A 24,457-nucleotide genomic window follows, 5' to 3' on the forward strand; every position below is an offset into this window, starting at 1 on the left:
GACTGTGAGAAAATACGTCTGCTGTTTATAGCCCCAGTCTACAGTATTTTGTTATGGCAGCCCTAGCTAACGAACACGCTCAGGTAAGCCAACTTGTATTAAAAGTACAGAAACCTTCAGAGTAAACGCTTATCTTTCATATCTATGACACTAGACCTCTAAATGTAAATTCTCTCTAATTTGATAGCCAGTGTCTCCAGCTACTTTTTTAAACTTCCTGTTACAGGTGGTGAAAGTATGGGACTTTGAAACGGGAAGACTGTTGTCTGGATTTACTGGGGCTCATGGCAATGCTGGAATCACCTGTCTGACCTTTGACTCCAGTGGAAGAAGGTATGTGTTTTCATCAGAATCTTCTACTGTCAGGCAGGATGACCCCTGACTTGTGTCCTGATGGAGGGTTCTGCTTTTTAGGCTGATTACTGGGGGCAGAGACGGCTGTCTGAAAATACGGAGCTACAACAGTGGGCAATGTCTGCACACTCTGAAACACAGTGAGTCACCTCCTACCAAGGGTCCCCATAAAATAATGGCACACATTAGGCATTTGGGGCAAATATATGAGAAATCAAATGAGACAGAGTCTAGGATGCATGCATGTTAGATCCCTTCTCTCTGGTATTTCGTTGCCACTGACTCTGAACTCCTGGGCAGGAGGGACATACTTCACATACATGTTTGTGCCCCCATCTATAGGCTATGCATTTGTTCCCTCGCTGCCTGGTACAGCCCTGAATTCTTGAAAAAGTTTAACCTGGGACTTCCCTGGCAGTCTAGTGGTTAAGACTTTGCTTTCCATCCCAGGATGTGTAAGTTTCCATCACTTGTCAGGGGGCTAAGATCCCACATGCCTCATAACCAAAAACCCAAAACATGAAACAAAAGCAATATTGTAACAAATTCAACAAATGCTTTAAAAACAGCCAGGCTCCTCTGTCTATGGGATTTCCCAGGCAAGCATACTAAAGTGGGTTGTCATTCCCTTTTCCAGGGGATCTTCCCAACCCAGGAATTGAACCCAGGTCCCCTGCATTACAGGCAGATTCTTTGTCCATGAGCTACAAGAAAAGCAACCCACCCTTGCCCCTCAAAAAACTTTAAAATATTAAATTTTTCTAAACATTTTAAATATCACATAAGTCAAACATCACAAAGTCTAGATGAACTTGAAGGTGAAGTCGCTCAGTTGTGTCCGACTCTTTGCGACCCCATGGACTGTAACCTACTAGGCTTCTCCGTCCATGGGATTCTCCAGGCAAGAATACTGGAGTGGATTGCCATTTCCTTCTCCAAGCGATCTTCCCGACCCAGGGATCGAACCCGGGTCTCCCGCATCGGAGGCAGACGCTTTAACCTCTGAGCCACCAGGGAAGCCCCTAGATGAACTTAGATGAACTAAAAGCAAGTCTTTATCAAGTTTGCTTATTCCCTTTGTTCACGTGCTAGGTCTATTCCTGCAATTCTGGCCTGTGAAACTATGAGGAAGATCAGAGGCAAACGTTCTTCAACTATCGGAGGATATAAACAAGTTTCCAGTAAATAAGATAAAAATGGCTCAGTGCAATGTGTGTGTGGTTCCTAGTTTTGCCTCTGACTTCGTGAGTTTGTTGCTGGTTCTCGGTCAATAAGTGTCAGACGCTCTGCAAGGGAGGGTGAGCCTCTTCCCACGGCTGAGCCAGGGCTGAATCAACCTTTTAGGGCAGTGAGTGGCATCAGCTGTGTTTTGATGGCTTGGAAAGACACCTAACCGTGGTCTAAAAACCAGAAAGTAAGTGCTGAAGTTTCCCCAGTCATCAGCTGGATTGAGCCAACATGTGTAAACTGATTCAAGAGCTAATGAAAAAAATTTCATCTTATTTACTTGGACTTCATTTATACTCTTACGTACTTGGATTCTAAGTTGATAATATTATCTTTCTAGACGGAGAGCAAGGTGAAGTCTGTGATGGCACCTACTTGGAAGTGAACCAAAATAAGTGAGTTACATTCAGCTTGAATATAAGAGAGACAACTTTGAATATTTGGTTGGGTATCCTTTTTGACACAACCTTTGTCCTAGGGAAGGATACTAAAGATAGTAAAGGGAATTTTCCAGAAGGAAATGTGTCAAAGAATTCCCCAAACTGCAGTTGCTCCCCGACGGCAGTTTAGGCAACTCATCTCTTCCAGAATACTGGAAACAATTCTCTTCACCTTTTGATAATGGTTTAGAGGTAGAGATAGGAAACAGTGCGTCTTCCACCAAATGCTTTATCAAGGAATAAGTCAAAAACTAGAGTAGCTAAATTCAACAGCCAGAAGTCAAAGAACAAAAATCCAATAAATTTCCTCCTGAACATGAAAGTGTTAAAAAGCAGTGCTTGGTCCACTTCTATTTGCGTCCTCGCCTCCATGGTTCAGCCAGGCTCTCGGGACTGGGTCATCCTCAGAAAGGCAGCTGCTCATGGAACAGACCTTGGGAACAACAGAGTATCCTGTTTCTGTTCCTAATCCTTTAGGAGCCAGTTAAAAAACTGACCCTCATTTACCAAATCATCTTTTATCTTGCTCTTCATAAAAAAAAAGAAGAGGTGACTTTCTTGCTCTCTTCATTTGCCACATGAGCATGGCAAAATCAAGCCACAGTGCTGATTCCATGCAAAAATTAAGCAAATGATGATAAGCTTGAGTATCCAAATATAACCATCTGTTATTGTTCTAGGTGTATCATAGCGGTTGGATGGGAGAGAAGAATAGATGTGTACTTTGTATGTGAAATGTACAGAATTATGATGTTTCAAAACTGTGCTTCAAACTGATATGCCTCTCCCCACCCCCACACCCTGCTGAATCTTTTCTCTCTAAAAACAGATTTTGGAGAAATTCTTTATACCTCTTTCTGGTATAAGCCAAGCAGTGATACAGAAAAAAGTGTTTCCTCCTTCCTTCTCTCTCCCTTTTCTCCCCATCTTTCCTCCCTCCTTCCCTTTAAAAAACTTCACTTTTTCTCCTTTGGTCTCTGTAGTTCTTTTTTGTGGGAAGAAGTGTAATGTCACGACATCCAGTTCTGATGTGTGGGGGTTTGCCCAGCAAGCCATTCTCCAACACCAGCTGGTACCCTGAGGTTCTGACCCTGTCTGCCTGGGGAGAGCATCAGATCCCATGAGGCAGAGCTCACTCTTCCAAGACACAAGACTCCTGCCTCTCCGCTTCAGACACCATTTGCAAGTCAGTCCAAATGACTATAGACTAGAAGGTCCAACAACCACCCCCCTTGGATTATTTTAATTTTCTCAAGCATCACACAGAACTTAGAGAAATACTTAGCTTCATGGATTATCATTTTACTACAAATGGATATAACTCTGGGACAGTCAGATGAAAGAGATGAGACAGTGAGGTATGGGAAAGGGCAAGGAGCCTCTATGGTCTCACCACTCAAGAAACTGCAAGGTTATAGCAACTCTGTCCCAGAATGTGGACAAAGCCCAAACAGATATTTCTAATTATAAATCATGATATCACAAAGTACTGGGTATAAAAGCTCTCGGGGCCAGAGAGGGCATCTCCGGGGATCCAAACCAGACTAGCCCTGACAGCTGCAGCTCCTCACACCCTGCTGGTCTTCTCACCCTTTGTGCAGGTGGCTGTGCTCCCCCCTCCAGGCAGGGGCTTCCAGCTTCATCTCTAATACCCTCACCCCTAACTGAGGGTTAACCAGACTGTCAACTCTTTGGCTCTTTAAATTCTTCCTTCTCTCTCCCATCTTTTCCTTATTCCCTGTGAAAGTGTTAGTAAGTCGATCATGTCCGACTCTTTGCAACCCCATGGACTGTATCCTGCCAGGCACCTCTGTCCGTGGAATTCTCCAGGCAAGAATGCTGGAGTGGGTTATCATTTCTTTCTTTGTGCCCCAGTCTGTCTCTAGATGAGAAGAGGAAATAAATGCCATCTATAAACATCTCTGTGGGAAAAAAAAATATTTTTTATGACTTACAGTTGGGAAAGGGAATTAAGAGACAGGGGAAGATGAAAATTCTGACTTAAAACTGCATTTTAAATCTACCTGTGGCATTTTATTTCCCTTGCTTGCTATGCCGATGGTTCTGGATTTCCAAAGTCTTTAAACATTGTAAGTTCTTTATTCATTTGAAAATACACTGTATTTCACAGCCTAAGCCCAGCATCCTCAGATGATCTGCAACATAACTACCTGAGAGGTCTCGGCATTGAATTCACTCTTTTCTATTATAGATTCCTGAGCTGATGGCTTTTGTTTTAGCTCAGGCAATAGCTATGGGTCTTATTATGGAGGTGAAGCTATGCAGACCATCCAAGGAGAGCTTGTCAGTTGGCATATGATTTGCTGAAATGCAATCACCCAAACATCAGGAGTGGATTGCTTTTTATTCCCACTAGCACTAGGGGAATTTGCTTTGACATTTCGAAAATCTACATCACTGGTGGAGTGAGGGGTATGGTTGTAAAGTGTGCCAGCACCTCTCTCTGAAGCTGTGAGTGTGTTGGCAGCTCAGTTTACTGCTGGTACAACGTCTCCTATTTGGCTTTGGATGCAGGACACACCGTGTGACTTTCATCACTTCCAGAAGCCACAGCCACACTGGCAAGATGACTTGGTGAGCCCTGGTCCACTGTCCGACTCTCAACCCAAACAGTGGCACTTGATGGGGATGTCATTCCCTCCAGAGGCTCACCCTGAGTCCCCTGGGCCTGCCGAGGGTGGTCGCAGCATCTCAAGAGCCTCCGATGTGGTGAGATTCATGATTGGGTCCCAGTAGAGCCAGGAGCCCTGAGCTCCAGGCAGCTGCTTCTGCTTCACAGGAGTGATGGCCTGTGCTGTTTGGGGCATGAGGCCCAGGAGCAAGTCCACACAGCTCTCCTTGAATTCATCCTGGAGTCCTATTGTGCAAGAATGGCAATCCAGGACCTGCTGGGGATGACTTTCTTCAAGGAAGCATCCACTTCCTGCTTCTGCTCCAGTGCAAAACCATAAGCATTCACCGTGCCATCCTTGGGCAGCCAGGGAACCTAAGCAATGATATTCCTGCTGCCCCATGGCTTGTTAGGGACCCAGAACCAGGGAACGTCTTATAATTCTTATTAGCACTTAGACTGCCCCCAACCTTCTACAGCTTCCCAGAGCCAAATGATCTCCCTCAAAACTGTCTGGATTCACGTTGTTGTAGTAAAACAAAGACCGATACAACAACCGATACAACATTGTAAAACATCCTCCAATTAAAAATAAATTTAACAAAATGTCTGTATGTCAAGCCATTAAGACAAGTATTAAAAAAAGAAGGTCACTGTGCACAAGCACTTCCCACCAGCCAACCCCACCTTATGCCCTGTAAATATTCCAAAAGCCACAAGTCACTAGAATACAAAGTCATGAAGATAGACCTCGTCTGCCTTTCTCCATTGTATTCCCAGGATGTAGCTCAGTGCCTAGCTTATATTAATAGGCTTTCATTCAACCAACATATGTCAAACATGCACCCAGCCTGTGCTGGTCACTGAGCTTGCAATGATGAGCAAAGTGGTCGTCACGTGGTCCCTGCCTTTATGAAGTTTGCAGATGAGTGATTATTAAGTGAAAGCACAGAGTTTGCACAAAATGTCCCCAGGAAAGCCACAGCCATTGTAAGGGCAGAAATCACGCAAGAGTCAGGGAAGTATTCAGTCCAGTTCAGTCGCTCAGTCGTGTCCGACTCTTTGTGACCCCATGAATCACACCACGCCAGGCCTCCCTGTCCATCAACAACTCCCAGAGTTCACTCAGACTCACGTCCATCGAGTCCGTGATGCCATCCAGCCATCTCATCCTCTGTCGTCCCCTTCTCCTCCTGCCCCCAATCCCTCCCAGCATCAGAGTCTTTTCCAACAAGTCAACTCTTCACATGAGATGGCCAAAATACTGGAGCTTCAGCTTTAGCATCATTCCTTCCAAAGAAATCCCAGGGCTGATCTCCTTCAGAATGGACTGGTTGGATCTCCTTGCAGTCCAAGGGACTCTCAAGAGTCTTCTCCAACACCACAGTTCAAAAGCATCAATTCTTCAGCACTCAGCCTTCTTCACAGTCCAACTCTCACATCCATACATGACCACTGCAAAAACCATAGCCTTGACTAGACGGACCTTAGTCAGCAAATTAATGTCTCTGCTTTTGAATATTCTATCTAGGTTGATTGTAGCTTTCCTTCCAAGGAGTAAGCGTCTTTTAATTTCATGGCTGCAATCACCATCTGCAGTGATTTTGGAGCTCAAAAAAATAAAGTCTGACACTGTTTCCACTGTTTCCCCATCTATTTCCCATGAAGTGATGGGACCGGATGCCATGATCTTCAATTTCTGAATGTTGAGCTTTAAGCCAACTTTTTCACTCTCCACTTTCACTTTCATCAAGAGGCTTTTTAGTTCCTCTTCACTTTCTGCCTTAAGGGTGCTGTCATCTGCATATCTGAGGTTACTGATGTTTCTCCTGGCAATCTTGATTCCAGCTTGTGCTCCTTCCAGCCCAGCGTTTCTCATGATGTACTCTGCATAGAAGTTAAATAAGCAGGGTGACAATATACAGCCTTGAGGTACTCCTTTTCCTATTTGGAACCAGTCTGTTGTTCCATGTCCAGTTCTAACTGTTGCTTCCTGACCTTTCTCAAGAGGCAGGTCAGGTGGTCTGGTATTCCTATCTCTCTCAGAATTTTCCACAGTTTATTGTGATCCACACAGTCAAAGGCTTTGGCATAGTCAATAAAGCAGAAATAGATGTTTTTCTGAAACTCTCTTGCTTTTTCGATGATGCAGTGGATGTTGGCAATTTGATCTCTGGTTCCTCTGCCTTTTCTAAAACCAGCTTGAACATCAGGAAGTTCATGGTTTACATATTGCTGAAGCCTGGCTTGGAGAATTTTGAGCATTACTTTACTAGCATGTGAGATGAGTGCCATTGTGCGGTAGTTTGAGCATTCTTTGGCATTGGCTTTCTTTGGGATTGGAATGAAAACTGACCTTTTCCAGTCCTGTGGCCACTGCTGAGTTTTCCAAATTTGCTGGCATATTGAGTGCAGCACTTTCACAGCATCATCTTTCAGGATTTGAAACAGCTCAACTGGAATCCCATCACCTCCACTAGCTTTGTTCGTAGTGATGCTTTCAAAGGCCCACCTGACTTCACATTCCAGGAAGTCTGGCTCTAGATGAGTGATCACACCATTGTGATTATCCAGGTAGTGAAGATCTATTTTGTACAGTTCTTCTGTGTATTCTTGCCAGCTCTTCTTAATATCTTCTGCTTCTGTTAGGTCCAGACCATTTCTGTCCTTTATAGAGCCCATCTTTGTATGAAATGTTCCCTTGGTATCTCTAATTTTCTTGAAGAGATCTCTAGTCTTTCCCATTCTGTTCTTTTCCTCTCTTTGCACTGATCGCTGAAGAAGGCTTTCTTATCTCTTCTTGCTATTCTTTGGAATTCTGCATTCAGATGCTTATATCTTTCCTTTTCTCCTTTGCTTTTCGCTTCTCTTCTTTTCACAGCTATTTGTAAGGCCTCCCTAGACAGCCATTTTGCTTTTTTGCATTGTTTTTCCATGGAGATGGTCTTGATCCCTGTCTCCTGTACAATGTCACGAACCTCATTCCATAGTTCATCAGGCACTCTATCTATCAGATCTAGGCCCTGAAATCTTTTTCTCACTTCCATTGTATAATCATAAGGGATTTGATTAAGGTCATACCTGAATGGTCTAGCGGTTTTCCCTACTTTCTTCAATTTGAGTCTGAATTTGGTAATAAGGAGTTCATCCAAATATTTATTCATTCATTTATCAATTCTTTCAGCCCCTACTTATCAAGCACTGACATAGTGCCATCCTTTGCGGGTAGGCACACAGGATACAAACATGAATAAAATGTGATTCCCAGCCCAGGGTCTCACAGACTGGAAAGGAGATAAAGTAAGGAAGTAATCATTATACGATGTGACGGATGATGTAATAATGTATGACATACTAGAGAAACCCAGAGATGGGAACTACCAATTTTGCTGTAACATCATGGAGGATATTAAAAGATTACTAGGATTTTTCTGGGAGGCCGAGTAGGAAAAGGCAATCTGGATGGGGGAGATGGGGAGAGGGCTGTCTGGAAGCAGGAGAAGCATGTTGTCTGGAAGGACTATGAATAGTCTGAGGGGCTGGAGATTCAGGTACAGGAGGGAAATGAGACTGGAAGTTAAACCAGAGCCTGAAAGCCATCCAAGGCATGTAAACTGCATTCCACAAGTAGTGGGGACCGTGGAGGGAGAATCTCCAGACATCAGTGCTCACAGACCTCAGCAGGAGGTGAGATTTGGAGGCAGACTGTCGGGAGGAGAAAGCCATTGACTTTCTCTCCAACTGTCCTTCCCACCACCTTCCCAGCTGCTTGCAGGCAGAAGGGACGTCTTAGCTGATAACAGAGAGGTCCTCAAGGGACACTCTGCGAGAAGCACATGAAGACAAGGGAGAAAGAATATCCTTTACAGCCCCAGGAGAAGTTCTCTTCACAAGGGAACTGCACCCCAGGGAGAAAGTTTTAACTTTCAACCTTCAGCTGGAGAATAGTCAGGCACTCTTGGAGCTCTGCAGCTCTGGTCTGAAAAACAAAAACATTTTTGTTGTGTGTCTTGTCTCTCTTAAGCACACGTATACCCGAATCCTCCTTTCAAGGAGAGTAGGTAATTCCAATTCCTAAGGGCACTAGTAGGCCACAATGGGGGGCAGAGGGGAGCCCCGGAGGAACTGAGCTGAAGGACTCTACACCTTGGAATTTAGACCTGGGGCTCACGGGAGGCCAGACCCCCTTGGCCAGTGCTTGGGTTCCATTGTCACTTTCCCATCAACATTTCAGCCCCAAAGAGGGCTCCTTGTATAGAGCCTCCTTCCTAGCACTGGAGGTGGTAAGGGAGCTAACAGAAGTAGCACTTCCCCAGGGAAGGTGATGAAACTGACTCGGAAGAATGCAGCTCCTCTCTGGCTGGTCTGTGAGCGTTGCCCCAACCCCCTGGGCTGAGCCACCAGGTTCCAGGAGGAGGAACCCCTGGAGGGGTAACCGCAGGAGGAACCCCTCTTCCTCCTCTGTCCAGGTGTCAAATGCAGGCAAGTGAGCTGTGGGTGACTGGGGATTGGGTTTCTCACTCTGCCCCCTTCTCTCTTTCCTAGAACCATGGGCACAAGGAAGACATCCTCTGTGTGGCTCATTGTCCACCTTCTCCTCGCCACCTCCAGTTACAATGGGGAGATTATCATCCGGAATATCATCTCAGGCCACGTGTACTGCAAGCTGAATTCCCCCAGCTCCTCTGACAGCACAGAAGATAGCGAAGGTAGGGGTGGCCTCCGTGGCCACTCTGCATGGGCCTGGCAGGCTCAGGCTCCTGGCAAGTTGTCTAAAGGGAGCTCGTCTCTGGAATGCTTCCCAGTTATAATGGAGTGGCCTGGTTTCAGGTCTTAACTTGTGAGATGGAGATTTTCAGAGCTGGGGAAGGCAGGAGCGGCAGGGGGAGCTTGAGAGTTCAGCTAGCTCAGTACACATCCCCAGGCACCTGTCCATCAGAGCGCATCTCACGCACACCTGAAACTAACATAACATTGTAAGTCAGTTAGGTGCTTGTGTGCTTCGGTCGTGTCCGACTCTGTGACCCCATGGACGGTAGCCCACCAATCACCTCTGTCCATGGGATACTCCAGACGAGAATACTGGAGTGGGTTGCCATGTCCTCCTCCGGGAGATCTTCCCAACCCAGGGATCGAACCGGGGCCTCATATATCTCCTGCATTGGCAGGTGGGTTCTTTACCACCAGCGCCACCTGGGAAGCCCCATTACTTGTATGCTACAAAACTCCCCACTGTCACACTGCACTTTCCCAATGCTTCTGCACTGGTCCTAATTCTTCAAGGCTCTCTCTCTGTTGTCTGCTAATGTGATCATGGGGCCGTTCACTCACTTATTCATTCAAAGAATACAGACAAGTTCCTGCTATGTGCCAGGCCCAGTGCTAGGTCTTGGGCTGGTAATCGCATCCCTCTCTCTCCCAGGAGTCCTGAGCCATGTGGAAAACACACGTGGGGAGATTCACTTATCTATCAGTTCCATTGCTGCTGGTTCTGGACTGTAAAAGTGGCAGGAACCCAAAGCCACACAGGCAGCTTCTTACCACTGCTCTCTCCCCATGTCCAGAGTCCAGCTTCATCCTTCCCAAGTGGCCATCTGCAGATGCTCATCAGCCAACAGCCAGAGCTCCCACCCCTCACACCCACGGGCCCCAGCAGGGGAGACACAGACAGAAGTGCTGGGCATTTTTGCATAAAACTGGGGAGTTCCTGCATCTCCAGAAGCCAAGCCAGCCCACCCTTAGAGAGCGATGACCCTCAGACTACGATCCCTGCTTTAGACATGTGATGACTTAGTAGCCAAGGAAAATCTCCAGTGACTCCTTGGATCAGAAAATATATGTGAGCCTCTCCCACGGCTCACATGGGAGCCCATGGGAGATGTGTACCAGAGGCTGGAGAGAGATGTGAGCCCTGGTGCTGTACACACCAAGGGACTCACAGTCTAAATTCAGGCACAAGATGTGATGCTCAACAGGTAAAATGAGGATAAAGCAATGCAGTCAGCCTGCTGTGCTTGAGAGGCGCTCCGGAGGGCAGTGGTTAGAAACCGAAACCTTTGGACGCCGTGAGATTAAAAAGAAATCCTTACCTGTAGATTTATGATCCTGTCTATTTCTAGGCCCTTTGCTGCATATAAAAAAAGACCCTTCTGTGAAGCTGTTTCTGAGAGTGCCTAAGAGTTTAAAAAATCTTTGGGGAAAAAGTGGTGGCATTTCCTTCTAAAGGTTTATTTTCACTGCATTAAATTGAGAATTAAGTCACTGGCCAAGAATGCAGTGTTGACCTTTCAGCCAGCAGTTCTAATTTAAAACCCTCTTTGCAGCAGCATTTATTACTTCAAGTTATGTGGCCATTGGTTTTTGAAAAACTTCTCTTCTCTCCAAAAATGCAAAAGCCAGCCCTAGTTCCTAATTATTCACATTTCGACAGTGCAAAAAAATGCACAAATTAGGTGGAAAGATGTGAAAGTTCCTGCAGCCTTCCAGAAAAGAGCAACACTGTCTCGGCCTGAAGGTCAAAACAAAGCATGGTGGTCCTTTTCACATGGGGTTGGTTAAGAGACTGCCCTCTTATTTGGAAAACCATCTGGACAAGTCTTCTGAAGTCATTCTCAGTGGAAAGGGGAGCTAAGAGAGAAAGGCAATTGTGTGCGCAAAGCTGATGAGCTGAAAATACATTCTTTCTGCCAACTTTTCTACATTTTAGCTTCATTCTCCCTTATGCAATATTGAGAATTGTTATGTCTTCTCCCACATCAAAGAGAAAGAATTTGAGAGTGAAAGAAAGAGACCAAGAGATTTCAACCAGGCTAAAATCCAGGAAATCTGTGAGCTCTCTGGAAGGCTTTTTCTTCTCCTTTTCTTATTGTAGTAGAATACACGTGGGCTTCCCAAGTGGTGTTAGTGATAAAGAACCCGCCTGCCAATGCAGGAGATATAAGAGACATGGGTTTGATCCTTGGGTCAGGAAGATCCCCTGGAAGAGGGCATAGCAACCCACTCCAGTATTCTTGCCTGGAGAATCCCTGCCAGATGAGCCTGGCGGGCTATAGTCCATGGGGTCGCAAAGAGTTGGACACAACTTAAGTGACTGACCACACGCGAAGAATATACATAATATGATATATACCATCTTAACTATTTCTAAGTATACAGTTCAGTGGTTTTATATACATTCATATTGTCGTGCAATCATACTCTCCATCCTTCCCCATAAATTTTCTTGAAAGTAAAGGTCTTTATCTATTAAACAACACCTCTCCCTCCTCCCTTCTCTTCAACCCCTGGCAGCTACCATTCTACTTTCTGTCTTTATAATTTTGATTACGCATGGAAATAGAATCATACAGTATTTGTCTTTTTGTGACTGGCTTATTTTCCTTAGCATAATGTCCTCAAAGTTCATCCATGTTGTAGCATATTGCTGTTTCCTTGCTTTTAAAGACTAAATAATATCCCGTCATTTATATGTGCCACAGTTTGCTTGCCCATTCATCCATTGATGGATCATTGGGTTGCTTCTACATTTTAGCTATTGTGGATAACATTGCTATGAACATAGTTGTACAAATATCTCTTCAAGATCCTGCTTTCAGTTTTTTGGGGGGTATATACCCAGAAGTAGAATTGCTGGGGAGAAAAAGTGAAGTGAAAGTGAAAGGTGCTCAGTCGTGTCCGGCTCTTTGCGACCCCATGAGCTATACAGTCTGTGGAATTCTCCAGACCAGAATGCTGGAGTGGGTGGCCAGCTGTTCCCTTCTCCAGGGGATCTTCCCACCCAGGGATTGACCCCAGGTCTCCCGCATTGCAGGCAGAAAAGTGGAAACTGAACTGCTGGATCACACAGCAATTCTATTTTGATATTCTGAGGACCCACCATAGTGTTTTCCCACACCGGCCATGCCACTCCTCATCCCCACCGACAGTGTACAGGGCTCCAGTTTCTCCACATCCTGACCAACACTTGATGTTTTCTGTCTCTTCGATAATAGTCATCCTAATGGATGTGAGGTGGTATCTCATTATGGTCCTGTCCTTTTACCTGCTTATGGCTATTTTATATCTTTTTTTGGAAAGATGTCTGTTCAGGTTTTTTTGCCCTTTTTAAAAAAATATATATTTAATTTATTTGGTTGAATTGGGTCTTAGTTTCGTCATGCATGATCTTTCATTGAGGCACACAGACTCTCTAGTTGTGGCAGACGGGCTTCAGAGTACACAGACTTCAGCAGTTACAGCATGTGCAGGCTTAGTTGCTCCAAGGCTTGTGGGATCTTAGTTCCCCAACCAGGGCTTGAACCCACGTCCCCTGCATTGCAAGGCAAATTCTTAATCACCAGACTACCAGGGAAACCACCCCCTGCCCATTTTTGAATCTGGCTTTCTTGTTGTTGCCTCTTAGAAGTCTTCTATATACTCTGGGTATTAGTTCATCACCAGACAAATGATCTGCAGATATTCTCTCCCATTCTGCAGGCTGTCTCTTTACTCTACAGATGGTGTCTTTTGATGCACAAAAAGATCAGTGTTCCTGAAGTCCAATCTGTCTACATTTTTCTTTTGTTACCAATGTTTTTTGGTGGCATATCCAAAAAATTATTGCCATATTCAGTGTCATGAGGCTTTTCTCCTATGTTTCCTTCTAAGAATTATCTTGTTCTAGGTCTTCTGTTTAGGTCCTTCATCCATTTTGAGTTAATTTTCACACATGGCATTAGATAAGGGTCCAGACTTATTATTTTGCAGGTGGATATCCAGTTTTCTTGGCACCATTAGTGAAAAGACTGTCCTTTCCCCACTGAAAAGGGTCTTGACACCCTTGTCAAAAATCATTTGACCAAAAACCTGGGGGTTTATTTTTGGGGCTCTCTATTCTATTCCATTTTTCTACCTATCTGTTTTTATACCAGTACCACACTGTTTTGATGACTATACTTTTTGTACAGTCAGTTTTGAAATCAGGAAGTATGAGTTCCCCCAGTTTTATTCTTGTTTTTCAAGATTGTTTTGCTTATTTGGAGGTCCCTTGAAATTCCATGTGAATTTTAAAATGAGTTTTTCTATTTCTGCCAATTATCTCCTTGGGATTTTGATAGAAATTGCACTGAATCTGTAGATCATTTGGTGTTGTACTCTCATTTTAACAATATTTTCTTCCAATTTATGAACATGGTACATGTCTCCATTTATATATGTCTTAATTTCTTTCAACAGGGTCTTGTAGCTTTCATTATACAAGTATTTCACCTCCTAGGTAAATTCCTGTGTTACTCTTAATGCTATTGAAAATGGAATTTTCTTCCTTATTTACTTTTCAGATTATTCCTTGGTCATGTATACAAATGCAACTGATTTTTTTGTGTGTTGACTTTGTATCCTGCTTCTTTGAGGAATTCATTTATTCATTCTAAGAGACTAAGGTTTTTTACTTAGGAAACTAATAATATTTACTTCATTTGTAATTAATAATATTTATTATAACAAAACAACATTTAATATAATTTTAATAAAATAATATTTGAATAGCATTTAATAATAGAATTATAATGAACATAATAACATATGTTAATAATCATATAAATGACATGTTTGATTTTATATGTCATTTTCCTGAGTGCTTTTAATATTTTATCTCAGTGCTCACATTGACCCAGAGAGATAGGTGCTCTTGGACCCATTTTCACAGATGAGGAAACTGAGGCTAGACACTTAACTAATAGCCATTATAACCATTACCATTTGCTGAGTGTCCCTGTGTTCTGAGTACCTTGGGTTCAGTATCTCCATTCAGCCTTCACTGCAAAGACATGGAGCACGATTCCCATAGAGTCTCTAATTTTTTTTTTTTTTTTTTAGAGTCTCTAATTTAATCTTCACTGAAACTCTGTGAAACAGGAAGTATTGTCTCCCTATCACAGGTGAAGAAAACAGGTTTAAGAAAGTGAAACGCTCCCCAAGCCCACACATGGGTAAGTGGGGAGGCGGCACATATGCCCATTTCCCAGGACTCTGAAGCTCCCCACCCAAGACGAAGTGGGCAAGTTAGGGGAGGTTATCCTTGCTGCCCCTCCCCCTACTCATCATGTTCCCTCCTGCCACCCTGTAAGTCAATTCCCCAAGAGCTGGTTAACCTGAGTGACCCTTAGCTCAATCACTGACTGTGTGTCCCAGGCACCAGGGAGGACACCATATAGGTGGCCCTCCATCTGCCTCTGAGAACCTTCAGCTCCCCCAGGGACAATCTTCAGTCCCTCAAGGACAACCCTCAGCCCCCTAAGGACAAGCACAGAGCCCAATACCAAGGGCATGGGCTTTGGATACAAACACATCTGGGTTTGAATGTCAGCCCCTCAGCTGTATGACCTCAGGCAATGCAGTTCTTTCTAAACCATACTCTCACTGCTTGATAAAATCAAGAGATCAAGTCTAACTAGGGTTGTTGTGATCGCTGAATACGGTGGTGTTGAGAGGTGCTTAGTTCCAGGTCTGGCACAGAATGTGCTCTAGGTGGGTAATCCAGCTTGTGATCGTGGTCCACCTGAGGGCAGGCCTGAGTCTGCCACGTTCACTGTGGCTTCCCAAGTGCACAGCACAGCGCTGAGCTCAGAGTCAGGCCCAAACAAACGCTGCTGAACAATGGCTAGCCTGGGTCGTGGGTGTCCTGTGGCGCTGAGACAAGAGAGCAGCACCTCTTTATTTCACTCCAGCACCTACTCCGTTGTTTACATGAGAACTTTCCTTTCACCTCCAGTCGAGGCAAGTCACCCCAGAGCCCACAGACGCAAGGAGGGTGAGATGAAGAAGCCCCTTGCCCATCTTCTAACACCCAAACAGCTATGTCTTTTGTGGCTCTTGGAGGTTTGCATCTAAGTAGGTCTGCAGGACTTATATGCAAGAGCAAATTTTGAGTTCTATGTGCTAAGCTCTTGGAGACATTGGAGATAAGTGGGGAAAAAGACAAATGTGAGCCCTGTGTTGATGGTGCTTCAAGTCCAGCAGGAGGAGCGGATGGTAAGGAAGTAGGGAGGTGGGTTTAGAAGTTATTCCAACACTCTGGGAGACACCGGAGGACAGAGGAGCCTGGTGTGCTGCAGTCCATGGTGGGGTAACAAAGAGTCGGACATGATTGAGCGACTGAACAGCAACTAATTCCCATCCAGGAATTCTAGAGAGTGGGGACCTCCTAGGAAATACCCATAGAGCTCCAGGCAAAGCCTCTGACTGCCCTACCATCTCTCGCAGCCCCTCCCTCAAGCCCTAACCAAGTTCCCCATCCCTGACTCTCTGCAAAAGCCCTAGGGTCCTGAGGCAATGCAGGGGTACCCTGGATTGCCTTCACATCTGACTTTATCCCCCCAGCTAGGCTGGGCTGCTTCTCAACCAGCAAGGCCACCTGTGCTCTTGTGTATGCCTCGACCGCTTCAACCCAGGTCCAGGGGCAGCTCTGAGACTCTGGGGCCCCGGGGCAATCACCAGAGAGGACAAGAAGAGAGCTGGGAGCTGCATGGGGAGCACAACCAAAACCCTCGCCCTGTCTCCAGGCCCAGAAGGAAGTGTCTCCTGCCTCGCCTTCCTCAAGACTCGGGCAGCCAACTTGGAATCAGCCTCCGCTTCGCTGATGGCCAACGGGCCCTGAGGTGAGAATGGTGCCCACACTGGCCGTCGGCTCGTCTCTAAGAAGTAGCCACTGCAGGCCTGGGTTCCAAGAGGAAGGCCCCCCAAGCATTCAGGACTCGCCGGGCACTCCCTGGCTGACTCAGCCTAGCCTTCCAGCTGGGAGAGGGCAGCTTCCTCCCAGTTGAGTCTCCCTGCCTGCTGCCTCCCCAAAAGCCCCTGGTGATTACTGCAGGGACATAGGGCTCACAGGATGTCGTTCACTGAGGTTAAATAAACATCAAATGTTTATTTAGCCGGGGGTGGGGGGCAGACTGCCACAGCACCCACGGGAGGTCTGAGAGAAGAGCTGAGAATCATGTAATGGGGGTCAGCCTGCAGGGATGCAGTCTTACCCAGCCTGTTTGGCACCAGGGACTGGTTTTGTGGAAGACAGTTTTTCCATAGACTGGGAGGTAGGAGATGGTTTTGGGATGATTTATTGTGCAGTTTATTTCTATTATTGCTACATCAGCTCCATCAGGCATTAGATCCCGGAGGCTGGGGACTCCTGGGGTAGAGGACATTTCCTGAGGCCGCCTCCGCCACTAACTAGCTTGGTGATGTCACATAGATGACAGGACCTCTGGCTTCAGTGAACTGTAAGGAGTGGGCCAGTGTCCTGCTCCAAAGCACAGGAATTTTATTTTAAACAGTGAGTTAGAAGCCGCTGCCTGTGTTACTCTGATTGCAAGAGCCCGAATCCCAGGGCATTCGGTCGTTTGTAGTCTCCTCACTGGAGAAGGAGACCGCCTTCTGGCTCTGCTCGCAAGCCTCCTCCCGATGCCCGACCTTGGCCCAGCCCTGAAGCTTCTGGCCTGTCGGCACCAGGCGCCCTCACCCTGGGCATCCCTCGCTTCTGCTTTACCTGTCAGCAGCACAGGACCCCCTCCCCTGAGAGAAGAGGAGGATCCCACAGTCTGTGATTTAGGGAGCTCCTAAGGCAAAGATAGTATATTCAAAAGCAGAGACATTATTTTGCTGACTAAGGTCCGTCTAGTCAAGGCTATGGTTTTTCCAGTGGTCGTGTATGGATGTGAGAGTTGGACTGTGAAGAAGGCTGAGCACCAAAGAATTGATACGTTTGAACTGTGGTGTTGGAGAAGACTCTTGAGAGTCCCTTGGACTGCAAGGAGATCCAACCAGTCCATTCTGAAGGAGATCAGCCCTGGGATTTCTTTGGAAGGAATGATGCTAAAGCTGAAGCTCCAGTACATTGGCCACCTCATGCAAAGAGTTGACTCATTGGAAAAGACTCTGATGCTGGGAGGGATTGGGGGCAAGAGGAGAAGGGGACGACTGAGGATGAGATGGCTAGATGGCATCACGGACTCGATGGACGTGAGTCTGTGTGAACTCCGGGAGATGGTGTGGACAGGGAGGCCTGGCGTGCTGCGATTCATGGGGTCGCAAAGATTCGGACACGACTGAGCGACTGAACTGAACTGAGGCGAACTGAACTGAGGCGAAGAGGTATGCATGGAGTTCCTGCTTCACAGGCTTGCTGTGAACACCCACCGGCAAAGCACTCAAGAATTGTGACTGACAGGCCAAAGGAGGTCCCAGAGAATTCCTTTGACTACGCAAGTCCCACAATGTGTTTAAAAGATGTGCCTACACACACAAGTGCCTGTGTGCACACATACGCACACACATTAATTGTTGCCATAGCACAAACTTCCATATCTCGCCTCAACAGCCCAGAGAAGCCTCCTCTGTCAGGAAGGCTGCCTGGAATAGTGGAGAAGGGAGAGGCTATTGAGACATTTAATCCAAAGCCTCCAAGGGGAGTCCCTTCCCCAGATACACACAGATGGATCATTCAGCTGGTCAGATTAAGCCAAGCAGCCCAGGCACCACCCTGGAGTCCTGAGACTGCGGTGCCTCTCAACAGAGACTCCCAGACTCTGCCCGGGAGCTCCAGAACTGTAAAGCACCAACACCCAAGGGCCCTCCCTTCTGCTTCCCTCCTCCCAGGTTCTGTCACCGTCTGAGGCTGTTTGGTGGGGCCCGTCCCATTGCAAACTTTGCTCCTATAAGTTGGGTAGTGGGTTGGAAATAAGTTCCATACCTTATGTTTGGGTTGGCTTGTTTTTCGACACCTAAGTCGCTCACTCAGTCATGTCCGACTGTTTGTGACCCCGTGGACTGTAGCTCACCAGGCTCCTCCGTCCATGGGATCCTCCAGGCAAGAATACTGGCAAGGGTTGCCATTTTTGACACTAGCCTGTGTCAAAAAACTAGTGTCTCTCTCATCAAGGAGAATGTATTTCACTTGCTATTGTCTGACAGGTAAGCTTTACCGCTGATGGACCGTGTGTGTCTGTGTCTGTCTGTGATGGACGCTGTGTGTGTGTCTGTGTGTCTCTCTGTGATGGACCGTGTGTGTGTGTGTGTGTGTGTGTGTGTGTGTGTGTAAAGATCCCTGTGTGTATGTGTCTTCAGTCCACAGACAAAGCCCGGGTCAGCAGCATGGTGGTGACGGCGGGAGATGCCTGTGCTTACGTGGGTGACCAGCACGGCATTGTGCACGTCTATGACATTGAGGAGTAGGGCCTGCAGGGACAGGAGCTGCAGCCTCCCACGAGTAGGCATGAGCTCTCCATGTGAGATGCTATGATGAGCATTGCTTCAGTTTTAGTTAAATATTAGATTAAATAAAATTTAGTATTTTTCTAGAGAAAAATATTTTCATGAAAATATTCAGTATTGGCAAGGTGAGGGGAAAATGGCACTCACATGCTCTTGGATGGAGAGTGAGTTGGTATATACTGTCTGAAGGGCATAAAAGGCAAGTTGACAATGTGCATTAAAGCTTTGAACCAGTAATTCTACTTCTAAGGATTTGGCCAAAAAAAAAGAGTAAGAAGCATAAACAAAGACTTAGTTATAATTTTGTGAATCAGCATATTGTTTATAAGAGAGGCAGAAGAAAATAATAGAGAAACCAAACTGTCCAGTGTAAGGGGAATAATTAAATATGTGATGGTATAGAATATAACATATTGAAATATCATTGAGTTATTGTGTAAGGATGCCATATATGAAAATGTATTTATAGGGAGACTATTCATGATAAAATTGTTCAGTGAAAAATCAGGTCACAAAACAATAATGCAACCCTTGTTAAAACGAAGACACACACGGAAGATTGAAAGTCTGGAGAAATAGACATCAAGGATGTAACAAATCCTTATCTCTTTGTACATGAGGTTTTGAAAAGTGCAAGTCACTCAGCTGTGTCCAGCTCTTTGTGACCCCATGGACTATACAGTCCACAGAATTCTTCAGGCAGGAATACTGGAGTGGGCAGCCTTTCCTTCTCCAGGGAATCTTCCCAATCCAGGGATTGTACCCAGGTCTCCCACAGGCAGATTATTTACCAGCTGAGCCACAAGGGAAGCCCACATTGAGGTTTTAGTTATGCTTTTCTTTTTTAAATATAAATTTATTTATTTTAATTGGAGGCTAATTACTTTACAATATTGTATTGGTTTTGCCATACATTGACATGAATCTGCCACGGGCGTACACGTGTTCCCCATCCTGAACCCCCCTCCCACCTCCCTCTCCATCCCATCCCCCTGGGTCATCCCAGTGCACCAGCCCTGAGCATCCTGTATCATGCATCAAACCTGGACTGGTGACTCATTTCACATATGATAATATACATGTTTCAATGCCATTCTCCCAAATCATCCCACCCTCGCCCTCTCCCACAGAGTCCAAAAGATCGTTCTATACATCTGTGTCTCTTTTGCTGTCTCGCATACAGGGTTATCTTCTTTTTAAAAATGTGTCTTTTCTAATTTTTCTGGAGATATACTGCTTTGGTAATAACAGAATATGTTTAAAGTGTTAAAAGCCTTTCATACAGTTGTAGAAATGCTCATGTTTAGAAAAAAAATCAAGCAGCATGATAAAATATAAAATGAAAAGCAGTAGTTGTTTCTCTGACCTCCTCCATCACCCAGCCCAACTTTTCTGCATCCTAGCAACACTATTAATGAATTTCAATTTCCTTCCAGAAAGTTCCTATGCATATATATATATACAAAATATATACAGGAGCACATACACACACACCCACGATACATACTTTCAGGACTCATTTTTTCATTTGTATCTTAGCCAGCTTTACATATAAGCATATTTAGGTATTTTTTTAGCATATTTGAATGGCTATAAAATATTTCATTAAATATATTTCTGTAAAGCCAATTTAGAGGCAAATATTCACCTGCCTCCCCTTATTCACTTTTTCCTGTTCCACCACAGGAGAAGTTTAAATGCTAAAGTGTGAGAAATTGGAATTTAGAAGTAAGAGTGATTGGCCTTGCATTGGTCTTTACTCTGAGTACTGGGAACATAGCTTTTGCCAGGCTGTATTAAAAATTATTTTTTATTCCTTTCCCACTCTTGCAGCCTTACCAAACCCTAAGTGCTAAAGGAAACTATAGGGTGAGGACCTTGAACAGGCCCCATTTTATATGTATTTGGAGCTGGCATAGGGTCTTGCACATAGTAGATGCTTGATAAAAACTTGTATCAAAGTAATGTAGCAAGACCAACGACTTGTCACACCAGTGCCTCTCTTCCTGCTGGATGCTCATCCAGGTCTGACCCCAGCCTGCTGTGACTGTTGCGAGCATCTTGGTTCAGGCTGGGCCTCTCTCCCTGCTGGATGCTCATCCAGCTCCGACCCCACCCTGCAGTGACTGTTGCAAGCATCTAGGTTCAGGTGGGCGTCTCTCCCTGCTGGACGCTCATCCAGATATGACCCCAGCCTGCAGTGACCGTGCGAAGCATCTAGCATTGGGCTGGGCCTCTCTCCCTGCTGGGCAGTCATCCAGCTCCGACCCCAGCCTACAGTGACCGTTGCACAGCATCTAGCTTCAGGCTGGGCCTCTCTCCCTGCTGGACGCTCATCCAGCTCCGACCCCACCCTGCAGTGACTGTGCACAGCGTCTAGCTTCAGGGTGGGCCTCTCCCACCGCACTCAGCTGTGCTCTTTCCTCTGATTTAGATGTGAAATTCTGGCGGGCCCACATCAGCATGGTGAATCGTGAGTACCATCCATTTTAGAGTTTAAGAATGTATAACAGAGTCAAAATACTTTTCCCAGCTTTGAGTAAATGGGTTCTCTCAGAAGCCTTCTGAATTCATCAGAAGACAAGGACAGTACTATAATTCTGCTGCTGCTGTGAGGACTAGATGGTTATGTTCCCTACATAGAGTAAAGGAAGAGATCTGAAGCCATTTTTCTTATAAATGATGATTGTTTTCCTTGAATTGATCCACTATTTTAGTGTACGTGTAGATGCTTAGTATGTTTAAGACTTCTTTCACTGGAGTTAAAAGGAGTCAGTGCTGGCGTGGGGCCTGGACCCCGGTCAGAAGTTTCATTCCAACCTCTTGGTGTTCCCACAGACCCATCAGTTCCCACAGTCCATGAAATGTTTCCAGTATATCTTTTCTGCTATCTTGGGACTGGAGTTGGGGCATCTGAAGGGGGTGTGGCATGGTAGGAGGCAGGGAGAGGATGGTACCGAGAATAATCCAGGAGATGAACCTGGCTTCTATATTCGAGCTGTAAATACTGGGGTATTGATGCATTGAGCATTTCTTGCTGGGGCAGCCTCAGCACATCTCCCTTGCCCTTTCATCTCATTAGTTTGGAGCTGGTAGAAGAAGAGGTTATGCTCTCATCCTCCCTGGACCGCACTGTGCGCCTGTGGAGCAGGGACGAGGAGTTCATCGGTAAGGACCTGGCCACCAGTTCAGTCCCAGCTTGGGGCCTCACTTGAAGTCTCCACCGGGTCGTGAATTCTCTGGGGTCTAGGGTGTTAGTCAGATTAGGTGACATGATGAAATAACTACCATAGACTGGGCAGCTTAAGCTGCAGAATTTTGTCTGTCACGTGTGTGCTACCCTGGAGACTGGAAGTCTGACATCGGGGTCCCAGCGCGGTCAGGTGCTGCTTAGGGGGCTTTTCCTGGTTTGCAGATGGGCTCCTTTTATGGACACCTTTTGCTGAGTCTTTTTATGGCCTGGGAGCTTCCCTGATAGCTCAGTTGGTAAATAATCCTCCTGCAATGCACGAGACCCCAGTTTGATTTCTGAGTTAGGCAGATCTGCTGGAGAAGGGATAGACTACCCACTCCAGTATTCCTGGGCTTCCCTGGTGGCTCAGCTGGTAAAGAATCCACCTGCAATGCAGGAGACCTGGGTTGGGAAGATCCCCTGGGGAAGGGAAAGGCTTCCCAGTCCAGTATTCTGGCCTAAAGAATTCCATGGACTGTATAGTCCATAGGGTCATAAAGAGTCGGACATGACTGAGTGACTTTCACTTTCACTTTATGGCCCGGAGAGAGAGGAAGAGAAAGAGAGAAAATGTGGACACTCTGGTGTCTCTCCTTATCAGAACACTGTTCCTATTGGATCAGGGTCCTACTCTTAGAACCTCATTTAACCTTTGCTGTTGTTCAGTCGCTAAGTCGTTTCTGACTCTTTGTGGCAGCACGCCAGGCTCCTCTGTCCTCCACCATCTCCCTGAGTTTGCTCAGATTCATGTCCATTGAGTCAGTGATGCTATCTAACCATCTCATCTTCTGCCAACCCCTTCTCTTCTTGCTCTCAGTCTTTCCCAGCATCAGGATCTTTTCCAATGAGTCAGCTCTCCGCATCAGGTGGACAAAGTACTGGAGCTTCAGCTTCAGCATCTGTCCTTCCAGTGACTATTCAGGGTTGATTTCCTTTCGGATTTACTGGTTTGATCTCCTTGAAGTCCAAGGGACTCTCAAGACTCTTCTCCAACACCACAGTTATTTCTTTAAAAGACTTATGTTTTAATACAGTCACACTAGGGTTTAGGGCTTCAACATAAGAATTAGGGGGAAGGGTACCAAATTCAGTGTATACCTTAAAACCAGTTTACTTCCACAAAATTTATCAAAATTAGATACTTTTAAATTTAGAGAACTCTGATAGACTGGTGACAGTGAATTTGGTACAGAAACATGTTATGATGTTTTATAGAAAAGATTCAGGACTAGGGAGCTGTGAGATGGGAAAGGTCTGGCCTGAGTGGGCTGTGGTGATAAGATTAACCCAAGTGACTGCTCAGAGTGACTCTGCCTGTTTCAGCAGGCTCTCTTGTCTCCCTAGCTGATGTTTCTTGAAGAAGATACCAGAACTCTTTTGGATTTGTCGTGCAGGTCCTTAGTACATTCTGAGTCACTTGTGCCCCAATGTGATACATTCTGTAGGAGGTGTTTCTGGACTGGAACCTCCAGGGCCAATTTCCCTGGAATTCTTTCTTATGAAACTACAGGACCAGAACTGAATTTGATTAAGTGGACCTATCAAGAGTTAAGACAGGTTACCTCCCATCTTATGCTTACCGTTTACCAATTTACTTTTCAGGGACCTTTGGGCAGAGCAGCCCCTGGGACATTTTCACTCCTGCCTCCTGGAGCCACCCTAGAGTGCCCCATGAAGTCCTGAGAGATCCCCAGAGCATGCCTGCTCACCCAGTGCTAGAAGGAGGTGTTCCTGCCACGTGCAGAGGAGAAGAGCAAGACAAGGTGGCGGAGGGCAAGGCCAGTGCTGAGGTTGGTCCTGGCACACACAGTTCACCTGGGCTTGCTCATAGCTCCAGGCAGATCGGCACTGGTTATCAACTGTACCCTGAAAGGGTCAAGGCATGACCCAGAGAACCAAGTCAACTCAGGAATAAAAGCATATCCCAAGATCCTGCTACTGACCAGGGCCGGGGGCCTCCTGGTTCATCTGGGGGTAGTTGGAGCTGATCTCCCAGCATCACTTGACTCTGTCCCTCTTTCTCACCAGCAAAAAGGTTGTTGTCTGTGGCCTTGGAACACAGATGGACTCAGCACCATGCTCGACCCCCTGTCACATCAGAGAGACAGACGCTGAAACTGCAGCCCACAGCACACAGTCCCCATTAGGAAATACATTTTAACACAGGGCTTCCTGAGTGAAAGGAAGGAATAATGGGTTTAGTGCCTGGGTCCATGAAAGTCAATGTCAGAGCAAGAGATGGTGAAAAGACCCTGGTAGATGCAGTGTCTTGATTTAGAGCTCAGTGAAATATATGAATTTCCAGGAAATGCTTGCCCTTTAATAAAC

At 45.9% G+C, this 24,457-nt stretch overlaps 1 protein-coding gene across 1 annotated transcript in view; it reads left to right on the top strand.

Annotated features, from left to right (window-relative positions):
- Nucleotides 1-24,457, top strand: part of LOC102187959 (WD repeat-containing protein 49-like) — a 92,998-nt gene extending 68,541 nt beyond the window's left edge. Inside the window, 13 exon segments of the mRNA XM_018056308.1 lie at nt 227-333; nt 415-494; nt 1,922-1,976; nt 2,702-2,747; nt 4,557-4,616; nt 9,199-9,245; nt 9,247-9,362; nt 16,194-16,295; nt 18,332-18,381; nt 18,751-18,892; nt 21,332-21,374; nt 21,980-22,065; nt 23,732-24,457. Of these exon segments, the coding sequence (XP_017911797.1) occupies nt 227-333; nt 415-494; nt 1,922-1,976; nt 2,702-2,747; nt 4,557-4,616; nt 9,199-9,245; nt 9,247-9,362; nt 16,194-16,295; nt 18,332-18,381; nt 18,751-18,892; nt 21,332-21,374; nt 21,980-22,065; nt 23,732-24,015 (1,218 nt within the window). The 3' untranslated portion in view covers nt 24,016-24,457.

Source organism: Capra hircus, chromosome 12 (genome assembly GCF_001704415.2).
Source record: "Capra hircus breed San Clemente chromosome 12, ASM170441v1, whole genome shotgun sequence".
NCBI classification, from domain to species: Eukaryota; Metazoa; Chordata; class Mammalia; order Artiodactyla; family Bovidae; genus Capra; species Capra hircus.